This window comes from Pleurodeles waltl, chromosome 11 (assembly GCF_031143425.1).
Source record: "Pleurodeles waltl isolate 20211129_DDA chromosome 11, aPleWal1.hap1.20221129, whole genome shotgun sequence".
Classification (NCBI taxonomy): Eukaryota; Metazoa; Chordata; class Amphibia; order Caudata; family Salamandridae; genus Pleurodeles; species Pleurodeles waltl.
The window spans coordinates 986,738,973-986,760,638 of NC_090450.1; the positions used below are offsets into that span (position 1 = coordinate 986,738,973).

Genomic DNA, 21,666 nt, shown 5'->3' on the forward strand with positions numbered 1-21,666 from the left:
GCTACAAAGACAAACACAAGAAATCACCCATGTTCTTCCCTCACAGAAAAAAATCTTCATCAAACATGTCATCACACCAGAATACGACTATTGCAATTTCTTAAAATTTGAAGGCGAAAGAGATCTGTTTGTGAATGCAATGATCCTGTGAGCCGCCAGTTTCTTCTTTTACGCAGCCAGCACTTGTTTCGCCCCATTTGGTGCACAGGCCTGGGGCTGTCTCAGGGCTCGATTATGGTCTGAGGTATAGAGTAAAAAAAGTCAGTGAAGGAAGGCTATGGTAAGGTGCTCTATTCGTATTGCAACAGAATCTTAAAGGTAGCCAGTTTCCTTGCAGGCTGCCTGCAGAAGTCCTGACACAATCAGAGCGGAGAGTCTTGGAGTCTGTGAAAAAAGAAGTCTAAAGTTTTTTGGTTTTTTTTCGTGTGTAAATTTGCCACTACCATTGAGCTACCTGTTCTAGAAACTACTTCCTTAATATTTGGCATTTAACCATTACGTTCTTTGTGTATAATCCACATCTTATTAAAACAGTTAACCAAATGTGGGATAGTGGTTTTAACCGGGAGTGCTTTTAGGAATGGACCAGCACCAACCCACACACTGTTTTGATTGGCTGTTTCTGTAAACTGGATTCAGAAAACCTCACTCCCCAAACCGTATATCTACAAGACATTCTCAACCAATATCCGCCTGCAGGAGCCATGCTCGTCAGCATCTTTTCCCGATCAAGTATGCTTTCCATGAGAATAGTGCAATGCGTTGGTGTTGGAGATGGACAATTTTTGTGAATCACATAAACGAATGGCCTAGTGGAGTAGCCTTTTATGTGATCCACTTTCCCTGAAAGTTATCATGTATGATAAAGTCATCCCCACAGTAGATAATTCTGTGTGATGCTGTGGGTTCTTAATTACAGCCTCTAGGTACGGTAGTATAATCAATCAGGATTTGTAAAGCACGTTAATCACCCGACAGGGTATCCAGGTGCCTGCAGGTCCAGGAGGCTCATTCGAACAGCCAGGTCTTATGAGCCTTTCGGAATTCCAGAAGTGATGTGATGGTCAGGGGGTGCGGGGGAGGATGCACAAAAAAACAGGGGCAAAAGCAAAGATAAAGCAATAAAAATGAGGGAAAAGCAAAGCGAAGGCACACAAAACAAGCATTTGCAATGCAACGGGTCTCGCATTTCTCAAAGTTAGAGCTATTGGCAGTTGTAAACTCCCAACCGGACTTTTCTTGCCTCATTAAATGGAAAAAAACGAGCGAGATCGCGCTCAGAAAAAAAAGAGAAAAAGTCGTCCACAAACCGGACGGAAAACAGCGAGCCTTGCATGTTTTCAGTACTTGGTCGCTGCGCTCGAGGAGGGCTAGCCACCGGAAAAGCCATGATGTATGCGTGCCTTCCGCTAATGAAAGCAAGCAGATTTTAAAAGGCAACCCCACGAACCAATGAAAGACACTGACGTGACATGGACGGGTCAACAAGCCCTTTTCTAACTACTACAGCGTCTCGCAAGCGATACGCATGCGCAAGTACATGCTACGCTGGCTCGACCCTAAAAACAGGGGTAAGAGCAAGGAGAAAGCAGTGAGAACGAGGGAAAAGCAAAGAGAAAGCACACAAAATGGAAGAAAAGCAATGGAGAAAGCAGTGACAGCGAGGAAAAAGCTAGGAAAAGGCACTCAAAAAACAGGGGGCTGGGAGAAGACGAGAGCGAGAGAGAGAGCTAGGCCTGGTACCTGCTCATTGAGGTCGCCGGAGTGAAGAAGGGCCGCCTTGTGGATGGAAGGTGAAGTTATATTTTGGACAATATATTTGGTGCAATGAGGAGTTTTAGGTGAAAGACATTGCAGTTCCCATGAGGGAATAGGGCAATCCCACTAGTATCGATAAGAAAGAGTACCACATACCACTTTACATAGTAAGCACTCAAAAAAGACATTGTCCTACTGTCCGGGGTACCACCCAGTCCATCTAAGTGCTTCATAAAAGTTGTGAGTTGTTAATTGAACCCCAAAGAAAGGTTTGTATCAAGGGTTTGATTATCTTAACTGTTCATATGTCTTTTTTGAAATTTTATATAGCACAGACTCAACCCAAAGGTATTGGAGCGCTTTACATAAGCAAGCACCAGTGACATTACACAAGGTCACGTTCATCTTTTGTTTTTTTAGGCACGGGTGGTTAAGTGATTTTCCCAGAATGACTGGATGTTGACCCGACGCTGAGACTCGAATCTGGTTTCCCAGTTCTCCAGTCCCAAAGTTGGCAGCTCTAGCCATAACTCCACATTCCCTCCCCTGAGCCTTTACTGATGGGCCATTACTGTGTATATTGGCCCTCAAGCTAAGCGTCCAGTGGCTGCAACATTTGAAGCATTTTCAGGGTGTGTGAGTACTTTTGTTGGCCTCTTTGCCCCATCCCTTTCTGCAGAGGTGCCTTGAGGAGTGCATGGCCACCATGTTCTGAGATTCCCTCCGCAGCGCTCTTGAATGGTGTCTGTAGTGCCATGTTGTGAGCACCAGCAGGAGTTGTGCTTGGCATAGAGGCTGGAAGATTGGGGACAAAAGGATTCCGGGTACAGGACACGCCTGCAGCCCCCACATTGGGGAGGGAGGGCAGCCTTCCATATATAAAGGGAAGGTCCCCTCAGCTTGTCAGCTCAAGGATATGAGTATTGCAAGGGGCCCCTTCACAATTCCTTGCGTGGCCCTCCCTAGGGTTTCCTTACGTCACTGTCCGCGCAAGAGGGGTGTGGGCAGCGGATGGGGAAGTGGAAGTTCTTCCCAGATCCGGGCGGAAGCATGCGTCTGGTCTGCTAATAAGTGCAGGAAGGCAAGCATGTGCATAGCGGGCAGGGAATGTTTCGCAGGAGCCAGGGGTCTTGGTTCCTGTACTGGGGGTGCTGTCCAAGCAGTGGTGCTAGAACAATTTGCAGAGTGGGGGTGCTGGGACAGTGAAAAATCCAAGCGTCTCATAAAGAACAAGTGCAGCAAATCAGCCACCACTGTTCAGCAGGGTCTGATAGGGATAAAGTATGTGTTCAGAAGTGCATTTTGGAGCATACGGTTACGACTATATGACAAACATACGGTGTGATATGTACTGCCATTTTACTAACAGAACATTGCTCCTAGAAATGGTAGTTAAATTTGCATCAGACATTCCGTGCTATTGCTAAACAAACATGGCGCCCAATCCTTAACGTGGAAATCGGGTTTCAGCTCATATTTATCATCTGTCCATCACTCGCATAAAGAGCACTGATGTGTTTGATCCTATTATCTTTGGGTCTGACTTAGAGTTGGCGGACGGGTTACTCCATCACAAACATGACTGATATCCTGCCCACCGTAGTACGAACTCCATAGGCTATAATAGGATCGTATACAGCAGACGGGATTTCCGTCACGATTGTGGCGAGTAACCCCCTCTGGCAAACTCTAAATCAGGCCCTTTGTTTCCATCGCACTTGAGAATTACTTAAAAACCCCAAACATGTCTCACTCATACTTTCCTTGCTACTGAATCATTTTGAAATATTTGTGTAGTTCATTTGCAAGTTTTTAAATTGTGTTGTGTACTAGAAAACATGTGATATCCTTCAGCTTCTACATTGACACCCCATGAACCCCAGCAAGCAAGTCACTTGGCTCACGTTGCAAATTTCCCTCACTTTGCAGTTAATTATTAACAGAACAGTAAATAGCAATCCCAGTGTTAAAACTATAAGAAGCGGTTTGTTTGGAGATCCTGACATGTGTCCTTGTCTTTGAAAAAACAACAGCCACAGTGTGATAAAACCTACTCCAAAGGCGTCTTCCTGGCTCTTTCTCCAGAATTGCCGTAGGATTATTTGGGGGTGCCACAGCACCTGCTGCACCCCTACTTCCAGCGCCCCTGTGTAGCAGTATGGACAGTTTAAGAGGGCATTAATGCTTGTTTTGTCCCTTAGCATTCTCAAGTACCCTCCTCTTCGGGTCTCGCCCGTCGGTTGGGTGAGCACCAACAATCGTTACTGCCCCTACACGTTCCCTATTGCTACATTGTTACGATGTTTTTGAAACTTTATTATTTTTTTCAGCTTGGACACAAACTTGACCATGGTGAACTTGAAAGAAATCCAACAGGCCCGAGACCCCTGGTGCCACCAAATCTTTGGCTGGGTTACCCACGTCAAGAAGTTTCTCGATAGGTATTCCGGTGCAAATTCATCTCTCCGTAACCTGGGCCTGTTCAGACTGGGAAGTGTCTTGTTTTGTTGTTGCGTCTTCTAATAACCCCATATCATAGTAGATTTGTGACTGTGAGACTTTGCACTACCACACATAAAAAAGAAATGGGTCACTTTTCTCCCAGTTTTTGTACCTTATTGTGTCTGAAGGCACTATTTCTGTTTTTTTAACACAATACTAACTTGAATGGTGGCCGTATTCTGTAGCGCACAGGGTAGTGGTTTGCAAGTCAGGATATGAGGTTTCTGCATGAGTAAAGGCCTCAGCTTTACCTCATGCCAGAGATTACTCCCCAAGAGCTGTTGGACTTTAGGCTTGTGCCCAAAGTGCTTTGTGGTATCATGTCCTTGTCATGTCTACTTTCTACTGTTTGCTTGGTCTCATACTGCTCGAAAGTAGGGGTGGGTAGAACTTGTGGAGTTTTAGTCCGCGGAATTCAGCAGAGTTACATAAAAACTCCTCGAGATTCAGCAGAATTTGGCATGCTGCGCTGATTTTTTAGCACCGGAAGCTTGTTCAGCATGAACATCACACAAAGTGACTGCCCGGGTTGAGAAGTCTCGCTCGAAAGCAATCTAGTGCTCTATTTTCTCACTAGTCAACTTAGCGTTGGTAAGCCACGCATGAGAAAAAACTCTGCAACCAGCGGTTGGTGGGATTTTTCTGGAATTCCATGCTCCTAGCAGAGCGCAGCGTGCTCAAAACTCAGCGAACTTCACAGGCTTAGCAGAATTTTTCACCCACCCCTACTAGGAAGGTGTTTCATTGATATCATTACCACAGATACGGTGTAGGGGTCATGGTCAGACTCGAATGAAAAATAGGCCAAGATATGAAAATAAAAGCAGCCTCTATTAGCAACCAAGATAGCTAAAAAATGGCTAACATTTGCAAACCAAGCCAGTTTTGAACTTGTAAAGACACACTATATGGGAATTTTGCAAGGTATATGATACTGCATGCATTTGTGTCTGCTGCAGGCATTGAATGTTGCAATATCAGACAAATCAACAGTAATAACCGGCCCACACGGCCAGAAAAGAGGCCCGCAAACTGCTAAAAAACCAGCCCATACACTGACCTGCCCAGCCAGCCCACCGGGCACTGCCCGATTGCCCTGTAAGCCAATCCGACCCTGGTATATATGGGATGCATTCTACGCACGTGCCAGTGTAGCTCTGAATGCTCAAGATGCACTGTGTGGCGAAGTTTGTATTTTGAATTCTCAAATATCCTTCAGGCAAGATTTGCCCCCCACCCACCAGATACCCCAACTCCTCTTCAGCCGAAAGGTCCCAGTTGTGAATTGGGTATAGCAGGGTCTTTAATTGTCTCTGCACATTTTCAAATAGAACCTCGCAAATGCGCGCACACGGTGGCATACATCTGTCCCCTGGTGTTCAGTAAACAGCATTCATGCTATATTTCTACACATCTGTGAAATTATTGAGTTGTGTATTTCGGGGGGAAACTCGCGCAAAAATATTGAACCTTAAATCGTGTTTTTACTTTTTAATAAGCTAATGCAACATTTCCTTCTCGTACGAAAATTAGGATTTTTTTTTTTTCATTTATTTTCCTACCACTGGTATTAACTGCATACATATTTATTTGTGTCAATCATTTTCTAAAGGGGAAAACGTATATTACTATATGTTTTGCAAAATATATTGTGTTAAAAAGTTCAAATTCGGTAGGTGCAATTTTGTAAATGGAATGACGCGAAAAATGTTGCAAACGTCATAAAAGTTCAAACTGTTTAATTATGCAGCACCGAGGGAAAATATCTATGCAGCTCAAAATATACACTTAAGTGTGGTGTATTTGGTTAACTTTTTGTAGCTCACTTCACAGAAGGCGTTCAGAATTGCAGCAGTTTTTAATTTCTGAAAAAAAGAGAGTTTTGTATTTGCATTTTTTGTCATTTTTTTATATTTCTTTAAAAAAAGTTTCCCTTTTCCATTCCAACAGCCCCCCTCAGGCTCCTCCCCGTTGCTGCTGGTTGGATATGAGGACGGGTCCCTGGCCCTCTGGAGCATCGCTGAAAAGAGGCCGCTGAGCCGCCTGCCGTGCCACCAGGACCCCGTCATGTGCCTTGACTTCGACCCAGAGAGGGCGCGAGGCGTGTCAGGCTCCTCCGACAAAGCGCCTAGCGCATGGCGCTTGGATGCGCAGCAGCGCCTACAGGTCAGCATCCTTGACAGCCGCTCACTGCTTCCGCCCGATAGGCGGGAAGATGTTTATCCAGCAGCGCCCAGTACCTGGCCATCCATCAGTCAGAGTGTGAAAGCAGCGCCCACTGCTTACTGTCAGGGGAGACAGGTGCCAAGGTGCGCCCCCACCCCTGCCTTATCTCCCCCCAGGGATGGAGCCGGAATGTGTGTAATAGACCCCGCAGAGGCCTCTCCAGGTTAATGTTGCGCAGACTTTGACTCCATGGCGGCACTTGTGCCGGGCTCTCTGAGGTACTGCCCTGGTCACCCCAAGTCTTCATTGGTTCAGTATCTCTCTAAATTGTGCACCCGCTTTCAGGGTTGCCAAGTTCAGCAGCTGGCAAGATAGCTGGTGTCATATTTGTGTTGTGGTTTCTTTTTTTTCTCTTTTCCTCCGATCACCTACACAGTTGTAGAAGTAAAACACAGCTCAGAATTCGGCATTTTCTGTCCCCCTGCTTCAGCTCTGTGCTGCTTGAGGGAGTGGGGGGGGGGGGAGCTCTATTCTGGAGCACTTTGTGCAACACTTAGGGGTACAAAAATGAATTCACACACATTGACCACATGATCACATGTTCCCATGAGGCAAAGTGGAGGGGCGTTGTGGGAGTGTCATGTTGGGGAAACAAAGTAATTGAGCCCCACAGACTCACAAGTTTGTGTGGTTATAGGAACCTCGTGTAGACACATCACCACCCTAAAGTGCACAGGTGGAAATGGGCGCCAACACTTTTAAAATCTACGGCGGAAGTAGAGAAAGATTTCCCAGTAGAGAGGAAAACAAAAATGTCAAATTGCACATAGATGATTCTGTAACATTTCCTCAAGTGGAATTGTAGACATAGATTTCTATTTATGAAAAAAATCTGCTTGTAAGTATTTTCCAGGTTTATGAGTATTTACGAATTCTTCTAACATCGGAAATTGATTCGAAAGGTAGGTTTAACTCTGTATTAATCTATTTTAAACTTTGCTTGTGAACCAATTGTTAAGTACAATTCTAATTTGGCTTAGGTTTACTCTGATAACATTTACAGTCATTTAAGTTCTGCTTAAAACTTCTAAGAAATAAACCCCTTTTTTAGGCCTTCCCTGCTACTTCCACCACCTGGAGTTTTGTCACTTTTTAAATCACCTTCTTAAAAGCCAAGAATTGTATCCCCACTTAGCCAGTTTGAGGCACATGAATAATTTATTTTCTCTTAATTTGTGTCCTACTACTGTAATCAATGAAACACGTAGCTGGGCTTTGATTCACCCACTTTTCGCTCCTTTGTTATCCACCCCAAGTATGCCAGTAAGATATAGATTAAGGGATTATAGAAAATTGTATTGATCCAAATCTCAATTTTTGCCAAGTCCTAAGGCATCCATGAACAGCTAAATATCACGTGTGGAAGGAACCCGGTTTCAATAACAAAAACATGTCAGACATACATTGGATGAATATATTACGAAGTGTTGTAGTTGCTTAGCCGTATTCATGGACTTCAGTCAGGTAACGAGGGGCAGCCACCGCTGATACCAAAAGTCTTCCGACACAGGCCACATGACAAGCCCACATTGGACCAGTCTTGCCCAACACAAGGAGCAGCCACTTGACAATCAAGAGAATTTATGGGCCTCTTTAGGCCTGTGAGAGGCAACACAAGTGTTAAAATACAACACAATACCCTTTCCTGCCCCTTGGTACTCCAGGCACTGCCCTTGCCCCTTCTGCATTAGAAAGAAACGAGGTGCCTTTGAGCTCTCTAGATTCACCCTACAAAAAGATGCATTTGAGAGGACAAGCATGGGAAAATGTCAACCCTGTGATGTTTTATGAAGAGTCAAAGGTTGCTTGATGTCACTTCTGTCGTCTTGGAGACTTGGCTTCTGTAGTTGTGTGATACACACGACGTAGAGTGAAGTTTTAATTATATCTTAACATCCATTGACTGGACTGTTGTTCGTTCCACAGGTTAACGCATTAGTCAAAGGGATCACCCTCCAAGGTTTCCTTCTATGCGTAATATTCCCTTTACTCCGAACAGACCATTGGGTGGTACGGACTACACCCTCATCGTGTCACAGGTGGGCTGTTCTAACATCATCTGTCCTGTCCTCACCAAAACAATCATTGTCAGACTACAACATTTTGTGGCCAGAATGTTTCTTGCGATGTGTTCAGTGGGACCACATCAAACGTGTGGTGGAAGCTCGACACAGGATTCCAGGCGAAGCCAAAACTCAATTTAACTTTCTGTACTGTCCTTCTGATAATAAGTGCCAGCGTACCTGTGAGAACGGGCTCTGCTAGACACTATTCGTAACATGAGGTACACGAAGCACATTGTAGGTAGGCCTGGGCGGAACTTGTGTAGTTTCACGCCGTTTAATTCCACGGAGTTACATAAAAACTCTGCAAGATTCAGCAGAGTTCTGCGGGCAGGTGGAATTTGGGTACACTGTGCTGCTCGTGCTGATTTTTAGCACCGGGAGCTTGTTCTGCGCTGTAAAATCAGTACAAACTGCACCGTTCGGAGCACCAGAGTGCGCTGCTTCATTCTGCCGCTTGAGTACATTTTCTGGTCGACTGGCAGCTTTCTCAACGCAAACGGTCGTGACCTGCTGCAACTGCCCGCATTGAGAAATCTCACAGAGAGGCGTTGCAGCACCCAAAAATCACGCTGGTGGATGCATATTGTTGCTTTCACGCCAACTTAATGTTGGTGAGCTGCACACAAACTCCGTCACACAGCGGTTGGCGGAATTTTGCTGGAAATCTGTGCTCGAAGTGGAGCACGGAGTGGGTAGTACTCCGCCGGCGGAGTGGAATTTTACACCCACCCCTAATTGTATTCCGAACAACAACTCAACTAGTTTTACACTAAAGAGTTGTACTGGGCCGAAAATGGAGACTTAAAAAGTTTGTTGGAGAGGTTACTAGCAGCGCAGATTTTGAGCCATATATGATATTCCGCTCACAGTAGTGAAAACAGCACCCTGCGGAAAATGTCGCCGGGTTAAAAATGTTCTCGCCGCCCGGTGCAATCTTTGCGAGATTCTCCGGAGGGTCTTACAAGTCAGCTGAGGCCCGGCTCATCCATCACCCCCCTTAGCCAGAATCACACTTTAAGGGAAAATAATGCTCTTGACGTCACCAAAAAGCTCTTTTCCCAACACCATGTAAACACCATAGGGTAGCCCAGCGGGTGGTCAGCATCACGTGACTAGGAGTTAAAAAGAGTTGGTGGGGTAGTGCTTACTGTAAAACAGGGCCACTGGAATTATGTGGCTGGGGGCAAATTTAGTGGCTGTGTTGAGTAAATTATTCAGCAAGAAAAGGCAAATTATGTGGCATAATACAGCACACACTGAAGCAGTTTTATTTCACTATTTTGACATTTTTAATCATTTTAACACGTTATGAAAAAAAAATGTCGCCTCATTCACATCAGTTTAACACCTAAGTTCAACAGTCAGCAACTAAAATGTGATCTGCTTCGGCGCAAAAAAAGGCCTGCGCGGCAATATGTGTGGTATTGTTTCTGGTGACTTTTCATCCGCCCGAGCAAGGGACAATTTTTGTTGCAAAAATCTGCAAAGTATGCAGTAGACGATTATGTGGCCAATGTTGTAAATCCATAATTATGTGGAAAACGCTGTGGCTGCAGAATCGCACAATTCCAGTGGCCTGCTGTAAAGGGGCGATAAAACAGTTATTGTCCTTAAACTTGGGAGCATGCCCGTACTTGGGATGACCAGAGGCACTTAAAGTAAGCACTCACTCTTTGACGTGAGCCTGTATGTAGGAATATACCACTTTCCGAATAAGAGCAGGGGGGCACCATGAGTCCCTCAAAGTTTTCAACTCTTGAGTTACACCCACCCACAAACGTTAGCTAAAACCCTATTATACCTTCATGCATATACAGATGTAATGGATGGATGGGTGAATGTTCCGTTCGGCTATTCATTTTCCCCATTGGGGCCTGGGTGCAAACACCCTATTGTCGCATAGATGTGGAGTAAAACAGTGCAAACTGCATTCGAGCTGTTTTTTGCACCAGTGCAAACATTCTGGCTTTGGGCCTCTGAGCCTTAATTGGGCATGTGCGATAAAAGCCTCCGAGGCTGGGCCGCGCTCCGAAAGCTGCCATTACTTGGCATTTTATGAGCCAGCTCTAATCATTTTTCATTTAATCCTCAGAATTAACCTATTAATAACCTAAGTAAATGTCTCTCCCACACAGGCTCTGGAAAGAGTCAGGGGCCGCTTTCCCCGCGTTCCCACTGTAGCATTATTAATGCAGACCAGATGGGCCTCCTACATTCCAGGTACCTGAAGTAATGATGCTTTGAAGGGCCGCTGAGCGGCACGTTACTTACAATTTTTAACAATCAGCGGCTGCGGGGCGGGCCCTTCTGGAGGGGTCTGACCCACAGGCATTAGTTACAGCCCCTGGTGTGGCGATGGCCTCGAGTACTCGACCTGCGCCGACAGGTACCTTTGTTTCCCTTCGTCCCCATCGCTTCCGCGTTTGTGTCCTGGAAGTGACTCTTGTGTTTCTGGGGAACTGTCAACACCGCTGGTGACCTCACACGAGAGGGAGCTCTGACTCCTGGTAGTGACAAGGTCTGTGACCACACACCACAAGTGACACCGGCTCCTGGTGGTGAGAAGACCTGTGACCACACACCACAAGGGACACTGACTCCTAATAATTAGAAGACCAGTGACCACACACAAGGGGCACCGCCTTCTGGTGGTGAGAAGACCAGTGACCACACACAACAAGGGGCACCGCCTCCTGGTGGTGAGAAGACCCGTGACCACACACAACAAGGGGCACCGCCTCCTGGTGCAGAGACGACCTGTGACCACACACCACAAGGGGCACTGACTCCTGACAGTGCCAAGACCTGTGACCACAAGGGGCACCGCCTCCTGGTAGTGACAAGACCTGTGGCCACACACATCAGTTGGCACTGGCTCCTAAAAGTGAGAAGAACCGCGAGCACACACCACAAGTGACACCGCCTCCGGGTAGTGACAAGACCTGTGACCACACACAGCACAAGGGGCTCTGACTCCTGGTAGTGGCAAGACCTGTGACCACACACAGCACAAGGGGCTCTGACTCCTGGTAGTGGCAAGACCTGTGACCACACACAGCACAAGGGGCTTTGACTCCTGGTAGTGATAAGAGCTGCGACCACACACGGCACAAGGGGCACCGCCTCCTGGTAGTGATAAGGCCTGTGACCACACACGGCACAAGGGGCACCGCCTCCTGGTAGTGAGAAGACCTGTGACCACACACAACAAGGGGCACTGGCTCCTGGAAGTGAGAAGACCTGTGACCACACACCACAAGGGGCACCGCCTCCTGGTAGTGAGAAGACCTGCGATCACACACACCACAAGGGACACTGACTCCTGGTAGTGAGAAGACCTGTGACCACACACCACAAGGGGCACCACCTCCTGGTAGTGAGAAGACCTGCGACCACACATGACAAGTGACAGCGGCCCCTGATAGTGTGAAGACCCGTGAGCACAGGTGACACCGCCTCCTGGTAGTGAGAAGACCTCCGACCACACACTGCACAAGGGGCACCGCCTCCTGGTAGTGATAAGGCCTGTGACCACACACAGCACAAGGGGCACCGCCTCCTGGTAGTGAGAAAACCCGTGACCACACACCACAAGGGGCACTGACTCCGGGTAGTGACAAGACCTGTGACCAGACACCACAAGGGGCGCTGACTCCTGTCAGTGAGAAGACCTGTGACCACACACCACAAGGGGCACTGACTCCGGGTAGTGACAAGACCTGTGACCACACACCACAAGGGGCACCGACTCCTGGCAGTGAGAAGACCTGTGACCACACACCACAAGGAGCACCGCCCCCTGGCAGTGAGAAGACCTGTGACCACACACCACAAGGGGCACCGCCTCCTGGTAGTGAGAAGAACAGTGACCACACACCACAAGGGGCACTGCCTCCTGGCAGTGAGAAGAACAGTGACCACACACCACAAGGGGCACTGACTCCGGGTAGTGACAAGACCTGTGACCACACACCACAAGGGGCACTGACTCCGGGTAGTGACAAGACCTGTGACCACACACCACAAGGGGCACTGACTCCTGGCAGTGAGAAGACCTGTGACCACACACCACAAGGGGCACTGACTCCGGGTAGTGACAAGACCTGTGACCACACACCACAAGGGGCACCGACTCCTGGCAGTGAGAAGACCTGTGACCACACACAACAAGGGGCACCGCCCCCTGGCAGTGAGAAGACCTGTGACCACACACCACAAGGGGCACCGCCTCCTGGTAGTGAGAAGAACAGTGACCACACACCATAAGGGGCACTGCCTCCTGGCAGTGAGAAGAACAGTGACCACACAGCACAAGGGGCACCGCCTCCTGGTAGTGAGAAGACCTGTGACCACACACCACAAGGGGCACCGCCACCTGGCAGTGAGAAGACCCTTGACCCCACACAACAAGGGGCACCGCCTCCTGGCAGTGAGAAGACCCTTGACCCCACACAACAAGGGGCACCGCCTCCTGGCAGTGAGAAGACCTGTGACCACACACCACAAGGGGCACTGCCTCCTCATAGTGAGAAGACCAGTGACCACACACCACAAGGGGCACCAACTCCTGGTAGTGAGAAGACCCGTGACCACACACAACAAGGGGCACCGACTCCTGGTAGTGAGAAGACCTGTGACCACACACCACAAGGGGCACCACCTCCTGGTAGTGAGAAGACCTGTGACCACACACCACAAGGGGCACTGACTCCTGGCAGTGAGAAGACCTGTGACCACACACCACAAGTGACACCGCCTCCTGCCAGTGAGAAGATCTGTGACCACACACCACAAGTGACACCGCCTCCTGCCAGTGAGAAGACCAGTGACCTCACACAGCACAAGGGGCACCGCCTCCTGGCAGTGAGAAGACCTGTGACCACACACGGCACAAGGGGCACCAACTCCTGGTAGTGAGAAGACCTGTGACCACACACCACAAGGGGCACCGCCTCCTGGCAGTGAGAAGACCTGTGACCACACACCCCAAGTGACACCGCCACCTGGCAGTGAGCAGACCCTTGACCCCACACAACAAGGGGCACCGCCTCCTGGCAGTGAGAAGACCTGTGACCAGACACGGCACAAGGGGCACCACCTCCTGGCAGTGAGAAGACCTGTGACCACACACCACAAGGGGCACCGCCCCCTGGTAGTGAGAAGACCTGTGACCACACACCACAAGGGGCACTGACTCCTGGTAGTGAGAAGACCTGTGACCACACACCACAAGGGGCACTGACTCCTGGCAGTGAGAAGACCTGTGATCACACACCACAAGTGACACCGCCTCCTGCCAGTGAGAAGACCAGTGACCTCACACAGCACAAGGGGCACCGCCTCCTGGCAGTGAGAAGACCCGTGACCACACACGACAAGGGGCACCGCCCCCTGGTAGTGAGAAGACCTGTGACCACACACCACAAGGGGCACCGCCCCCTGGTAGCGAGAAGACCTGTGACCACACACCACAAGGGGCACCGACTCCTGGTAGTGAGAAGACCCGTGACCACACACCACAAGGGACACCGCCTCCTGGCAGTGAGAAGACCCGTGACCACACACCACAAGGGGCACTGACTCTGGGTAGTGACAAGACCTGTGACCACACACCACAAGGGGCACTGCCTCCTGGCAGTGAGAAGACCTGTGACCACACACCACAAGGGGCACCGCCTCCTGCCAGTGAGAAGACCTGTGACCACACACCACAAGGGGCACGCCTCCTGGCAGTGAGAAGACCCGTGACCCCACACCACAAGGGGCACTGACTCCGGGTAGTGACAAGACCTGTGACCACACACCACAAGGGGCACTGCCTCCTGTTAGTGAGAAGACCTGTGACCACACACATCAGTTGGCACTGGCTCCTAAAAGTGAGAAGACCCACAACCACAGACCACAAGTGACACCGCCTCCTGGTAGTGAGAAGACCTGTAACCACACACGGCACAAGGGGCACCGCCTCCTGGTAGTGAGAAGACCCGTGACCACAGACCACAAGTGACACCGCCTCCTGGCAGTGAGAAGAACAGTGACCACACACCACAAGTGGCACCGCCTCCTGGTAGTGAGAAGACCTGTGACCACACACGACAAGTGACACTGGCTCCTGGTAGTGAGAAGAACAGTGACCACACACCACAAGGGGCACTGATTCCTGGAAGTGAGAAGACCTGTGACCACACACCACAAGTGACACCGCCTCCTGCTAGTGAGAAGACCTGTGACCACACACCACAAGTGACACTGGCTCCTGGTAGTGAGAAGAACAGTGACCACACACCACAAGGGGCACTGCCTCCTGGTAGTGAGAAGAACAGTGACCACACACCACAAGGGGCACAGACTCCTGGTAGTGAGAAGACCTGTGACCACACACCACAAGGGACACTGGCTGGAATGTGTAATGCAGGATATAAAGTGTTTTAACACTCAACTGCATTTGTCTAAGAAAAACCTTTCTAAATTATACTGTAGAAAAGATGATAGAACATATTTTAAAAATGAATTACCTGTGTAACATGTGACTGGTAAAAAATAATTGTGTGTCAAAGGCGTGCAGTGACGTGGTCCACCTAACCCCAGTCTGTGGATAGTTCCTATGCAGGAGAAAGTGTGGGAACTCGAGCTAGTTTGCAAGCTGTACTGCTGGCTTCATATGCACCAATCACAGATGGGCTATTTGTACACGGAATGCAGCTGGTCATACATATTCGCATGTGTTTGATATGTGTATGTATCACATGCTAGTTCTGTGCTCAGGTCAAGTACTTTCTCCATAGTTAATGTGGTTGGTTAGAAGTATAGGGCCAGGTCAGGTGAATCTGTCTTCATCTGGCAGCTGTTAAGCTATGGTGGCTTCTCATTTTATAGGTCAGCTAAGTATAAGTCTCCTCCCATCACTACACATTAAGTATGGCTCCACTGAGAGCTACAAGAGTCATTGCATAGTGAGTCCTGGAGGTGCCATAGAGAGGATGGGGGACCAGCTGTGACTTCAGCTTACAGCTCTATGGCATTCAGAGTCTATATTCATTCCAAGATGTTCATGCAACCCGTTGCGTAAACCACTCCTACAGCGAGAGGAACAGGTGTGGACACCATCCATGTAGACCTTACTTTACGTGTGCCGTGGCCGTCCTTTACACAGTGGGCGGTGGGTGGGATAAAACCTCTGAAAGTGAACTTTTCACAAACTGATCTATGGGTATGTTTTGATGTGATCATGGAAACACTTTCCACTATCAGAAGGGTCCCCAACAGTGAGGCCATTAATGATGTCATTAGTGATGTCATAAGTGATCGCCTGAGTGATATTAGAGACATCCTTCTTGATGCTCTGGGTAGCGCATGGCTTGGGTATGAGCTATTGTTTGTGGAAAATTTGCATTATTAATGAATTCTAGGAATCTTTATTAGGGAATTTTAGTGAATTTTAAGATTTGCATTTGACTTCTAACTTAACTTTAACTGTATTTTTTCAATGAATGTCTATTTGTATATAGTCACTGAAAAAGCCAAGGTAGAAGTGAAAATATGGTTAATTTTAGTTATACCACAATAACATCTGTTAAAGAAAATGAAGAAATTTGCCTAAAAAGCACATTTAGTGTAAAGTCACGGTTCTGATTTAAAACCGAAAAAACACTGATATTGCTATTTATAGTTAGCTCTGCAGTCCATAACTTGCAAAAGCCATGCACACCGTAATTGTGACACAATTTTTTTAGCAAGTTAATTTTTGGCGTAACAATTTTAAATGGACTACCAATCTGTTGGCCCCGCCCACTTATAGAGAACCACCCACTCCCTGACTTGTCATACAGCTTAGGCACAGATCACGACTTGATCTCCACACCTCCCTGACCTGGCCTGGACCAGGGTAGGGCGTTGGGAACTAAGAAATAACCCGCAGCCTTGCCCGGCCCGGGTGTGAAAAAATAAAGAACCTATACCCCAGCCCCGCCCTCTGCTCTTGACAGGCAATTGTGGTGGAAGAAAAAAAAATCTAAGGACAGTAGTTTTGAGTCTGACGTTTTTACCCTACCATATCCTGGCCTGAGGGCAGGGAGAGCATCTAATATGTTTCACCCTCTCATCTTGCCCAAGGGCAGTCAGTGGGTAGATATTGTCTTTGTACCATGGCCACTATCTGCTCTCTCAGTGACATGTCACCCTTCTGGCCTTGCCTGAGTTTCCAGAGGGCTTTATCGCTTGCCATATTGCCGAGGTGCAGAATTTCTACCCCCAAGCATTGCCTGAGAGTGGGGGGCCCATACGCTACAGGCTCACCTACAGTGCACTAGTGCAGGTGGTGTATAGGGTTACCCACTGCCATGCCAAGGCTGCTGGGCATTATCAGAGCCCCTACCACCTTAGGCCAAGCGTGGGAAGGTATTTGCTTTCACCCCAAACCATGCCTAGTGGTAGCATGCCAATATTTGAACGAACACCACCAGCTTTTCGTAAGATTGAAGGAGATAAAAAGAAAGTAATCAAAAGGAGAGAAATAGAAAAACAACATGGCTGCCCCATTACTGACTCTGTTTACATTTGTAACTGATGGTGCTGACACAGTTGTGTTTGCTAATATGTAATTGTTAATTACTAGCCCCACTGCTTCTGTATTGGTTTGGACACTGGGGAAGAATGAACACTAAAACCTTTATTAAAAAATGTTTACATATGTTTTTTTTCTTTCAAGGTTTACAAAAGTCTCACCCTCACCAATCCTGGAGTAGCTGATGTTGCCATTCGACAAGATGGTAGAATCCTAGCAACGGGCGGGTGGGATCACCGACTCCGGATCTTCGGCTGGAAGAGCCTGAAGCCCTTAGCCGTCTTGGACTACCACACCGCCACCGTGCACTGTGTGACCTTCTCAGATCACGACACGCCAAGCGACCGACTGATGGCGGCGGGATCCAAAGACCAGCGCATCAGCTTGTGGTCCCTGTACAACGAAGCGTGAGACATGGACAACTGAGAAACTACATGGTTGTGGCGCGAGTCAAAGTGCTGAGTCAAACCCCTGTCACTGGAAAGCCACTAGTGCAACAGTAGTCATTTATGGAGTGCATACAAGTAGCCAATCTACTTCGGTTGACCAAAACACAGGTTTCGTATCTCACCTTGGAGAAGCTTAGTGGGTGAAGCCCAGAGTGACTGAGACACAGGTGTAGATCTCCCCTTACTAGCTTCATCCTGAGCAGAGTTATGTCTGCCTACTCAATATCGTAGCAGCCTTGATAACCGTAAGAGACACCAGCAGCTTGTACGTTAATCCTTCTAAACAGAAAATACAAGGTAGGACAGTCCAATAATTAAGGCAGCTTTCCTTGAACACCGCCTGCTCTAGTTTTCATATCCCTCGTCAATGTGAGGAAAGTATCGACCGATGGTTTCATCTGGAGAAAGTTTGGTTTTTCTCAGTGTTTTGCGTGCTCGTTATACTGCAAGAAGGGTGTGTTTGGATCATTCAATTGGTGATGCATTCGGTCACCTCATCCCGCCACCTGCTTCTGCCTGGAGGAGAGTAATTTATAAGGCCCAAGCATGATGTCCAGTGGTTTAATCTGGAGAAAGATTGGTTTTTCTCAGTGTTTTGCTCGCTGGTTATACTGCAAGAAGAGTGTGTTTGGTTCATTCAATTGGTGATGCATTCGGTCATCTGCTTCTGCCTGGAGGAGAGTAATTTATAAGGCCCAAGCATGATGTCCAATGGTTTCATCTGGATAAAGTTTAGTTTTTCTCAGTTTTGCTCTCTCGTTATACTGCAAGAAGAGTGTGTTTGGATCATTCAATTGGTGATGCATTCGGTCACCTCATCCCGCCACCTGCTTCTGTCTGGAGGAGAGTAATTTATAAGGCCCAAGCATGATGTTCTCTTGTCTGGTATTGGGGATCACCAGAGAATTTTGAGCTCAGAAGGCACAAGAAGTGTGAGTGAGGTGCTGTGCGGTGCAGCAGCCATGAAGCACCCTCCTATTCCGACTGGGACCTCTCCAGCTGTGTATTTTTTTACATGTTTGGGTGCACTGTCTCTTTTCCTGCAGCAACATGTGCTTCAAGCAGATTAGAAAAGTCTGAGCATTCACGCCTCGAAGGCAGCCTGTGAAAGGGAGGCGTGAGCCGCACTCTACTGTGACGCAGGCTGTTCGTCATTCCATTCCATTAGAAATGTACATTCGGCTATTAAACCATTATGAAATCAAGGTGTAATATTCTTTTTTAACTCCAGCCATGGTCAGTGTAAGGGTGCGATGGAACCTCAATTACCTTATCATTTGCTTAAGTCTTTAAAGTGGATTAGGCTGGGTTAAATATAAGCGATTCTATATGAAATCTATAAGGTAGAAAGACTCCTCCGTGAATAAAATCCTCCGTGGCAGCTATATCTTCCAACGTGTCAAAGATCTAAACCAATTTGTGGCTCGCTCTAACACTTTTGTGGACCACCTCAGTATATTTAAGAAGATGGTATGGACAATTTTATGAAAACATTAACAGCAGTACTAGCTACGTGCAGAGACAGATAACTTATTCACAGCTCCTAAGACATCATTTGTCCCAGACGGACAAGCAGTCTAGGTGTACCATTGACACCTAAGTGTTGGTGAACCTTTATCGCTGCTATGTCACTGGACAGCTATTTCTAAAATCTTTGCAGTGACCTGGAGATTTCAGTCTGTCTAATCTCTAACTGTTGTGGGGTCTCATCAAGAGTGAGACAGTACCCACCCTCGTGGATGAGGGAGCCAGGCCCATTCTCGTCCACCAGGAATGTGTTTACATTGTTAACTTGGCTTCCCTCCCTAAAGCCAGAAAAGGCATTGACTCATCTGGTGATCAGACAGTTTTATTGGCCTCCAAACTTGTACATCTGATTTCTCAGACTAGTCAGCAGTACGATTAATGCCTCAACAAGGTCACCAACCAGATTTGCTAGAGGTTTGTTAGTTAAAATTTAGATAATATATTTCCAGAGGGGAAACCCTGATGCAGAAATCCATTCTCTAAAAAAAACTGAGAAACATCACAACGGTTTAATGATGAACCCAAAACATTCGGACACCATGTGTCAACGTTCCTTCGCGTCACAACAGCAACTTAGATTCAGCTTCGAATAAAAGCTTTTTTTGAAGAGGCAGTCTGCGGTTAGCCTTATCCTGCATGAATATATGTCAGCTTTTTCATCTAATTTTCTTGACCGGCTCCGAAGGGCCATAACTATTGAACGGTCACGTGTGAAGAGCGTGGTGGTAAGGTTCTCTCCTCTTTTAACAATAATGCTCTGGTGAATTTTAGAAATTCTCTTTAGTCTAGTCACTGTTTCCTGATTGACCAACAACTGGAATCCACTTTTCAATTAACTTTGTCACTTGTTGCAGGTCATTCAGTGCTAGGTCTGAGCATCCTTTCGTGAGATTTGGCAGGGTGGTGGTGACTGGCAGACACGGTAAGCCAGGTATAACATTGATGTCTGACCTCTAGGGAGCATGATTGTCTCTGGCAGCCAGTGTTACATTTATAAAGTTTTCTGTGCCCTGCGCATGACGTCATGAAGTATTCAAGATGCTGTTATGAGATTAAGCGTTGGCTGACAGAGTCAAAGCTGCTGGAAAGGGACCTCTCTATTCGTGTCCTATTCTTGGCTTGTTGGTCCTACAGAAAAAGCCATGGGTCACTCGCGCAGTCACATCAACTGGAAGCCGGAGTCAGGAATGTGTCGGTAGATCGCTCCTGACGTCCATCCTTCTTGCTTCATCTCTCCCCGTCCAGAGTCTTACAAGGCACCCATATTAAACTTGTGCTCTGCGAAAATAGAACAATATGTAACTTAAGGTGGCCGTGAACCCCAAAATGACTAAGCAGAGATATTTGGGAGGCGGCGGGGACGGCGATGAAGTGTCAGTTGAACTAGGAGCAGAATCAAGTAAAAAACATTTTTCCATGAATAACAGAAGCTTTTGATAGATCTCATGGTCCTTGGTGTCCCTCTTTGGATCACTCCATCAGGTGTCCTAATGAACTTTGTACTTGTGGACACTATGCAGAATGTGCGGAAACTGTTCTATATTAGGATTAAGGCTCCCTGTTTTCCGTTTTTACTGTTTTTTGTTTTTGTTTTGTTTTTTACAGGTAAATACAAATGAAAAAGCATTAATTATTTTGTCTGCATTTATTTTTAAATGTGGAAAAAACGGAAATTGGGTGCTTTTGGAGTGATTCTAAATACTGTTTGCCATGGCTGCTAGGCCAGTAGCTGCGTGGATTGATAGGTAAGGAGGGAAAAAAAACAAAGGAGTTTTAGTTAATAGGCTTAAACAGCAGTAGATGTGCACAAGGTTGGTACAAAAATTTGCATATTTTCAGATAAGTGAAGTGATTTATGTTCTGTGGGTGTTCACATCATTGAAACCTGACAGGCATGCAAGCAAGAGTGCATATTTATCGGTGAAATTAAATGTGGAAATACACTAGTTTCAGCTTCCATTTTTACAAAATCCAAAATACATTTGGATAAATACAGATAAAATTAGCAAAAAATAAATATGGATAAATACAGACAGAAATGTCAAAAGAAATACCATAAAACCGGAAGCCCTAATTAGGATCTATGATGGGTGCCTTTTATCACGAGTCCCACTCCTACAGCACTAGCCACCAGCAATAAGGTCACCGGGTAGTAAATCCCAGAGCCCTTCCTCAGCAGTTTTGCTCTTTCTGCGATCTCTTAGTGCTCCTTGTAGCCATCCATCAGATCAGGATTTACAAGTAGCTTTTTTGTTCACCGGGACACTGTGGGCCAGAGCACGGAGCAGCGATTGCACGGTCTATGGCCATTTTCCAATTACACTAGTAAACTTTTGTCTTGAATTTCCATTGAGTAACTTTTTATTCACTTAGTTGACTAATCTAATACATTTTCTTCCTATGTGATGTTACTTGCAAATCAAGTAATCACTTTATAGTATGCCCAAAATGTATTTGAGCCTTCTGACTAGAAACCATGTCAGGGGAAGTGTGATGCTCAGTTCACCCAAATGACAGTAACTTTGTGTGAGGTAACGTAGTGTTTTTACCTAGGATCGCAGGATGGGGACTGCCT

The 21,666-nt window shown here is 47.1% G+C and overlaps 1 protein-coding gene across 7 annotated transcripts in view; it reads left to right on the forward strand.

Annotated features, from left to right (window-relative positions):
* The window catches only part of GNB1L (G protein subunit beta 1 like), a 350,649-nt gene extending 329,928 nt beyond the window's left edge, over window positions 1-20,721 (forward strand). For all 7 annotated transcript variants that reach the window (XM_069215300.1, XM_069215302.1, XM_069215304.1 and 4 more), the window contains 2 exons: window positions 6,211-6,426; window positions 17,260-20,721. In XM_069215300.1, the coding sequence (XP_069071401.1) occupies window positions 6,211-6,426; window positions 17,260-17,526 (483 nt within the window). In that variant the 3' untranslated portion in view covers window positions 17,527-20,721. The remainder of the gene's footprint in view (window positions 1-6,210; window positions 6,427-17,259) is intronic.
* The last annotated feature ends 945 nt before the right edge of the window (window positions 20,722-21,666 follow it).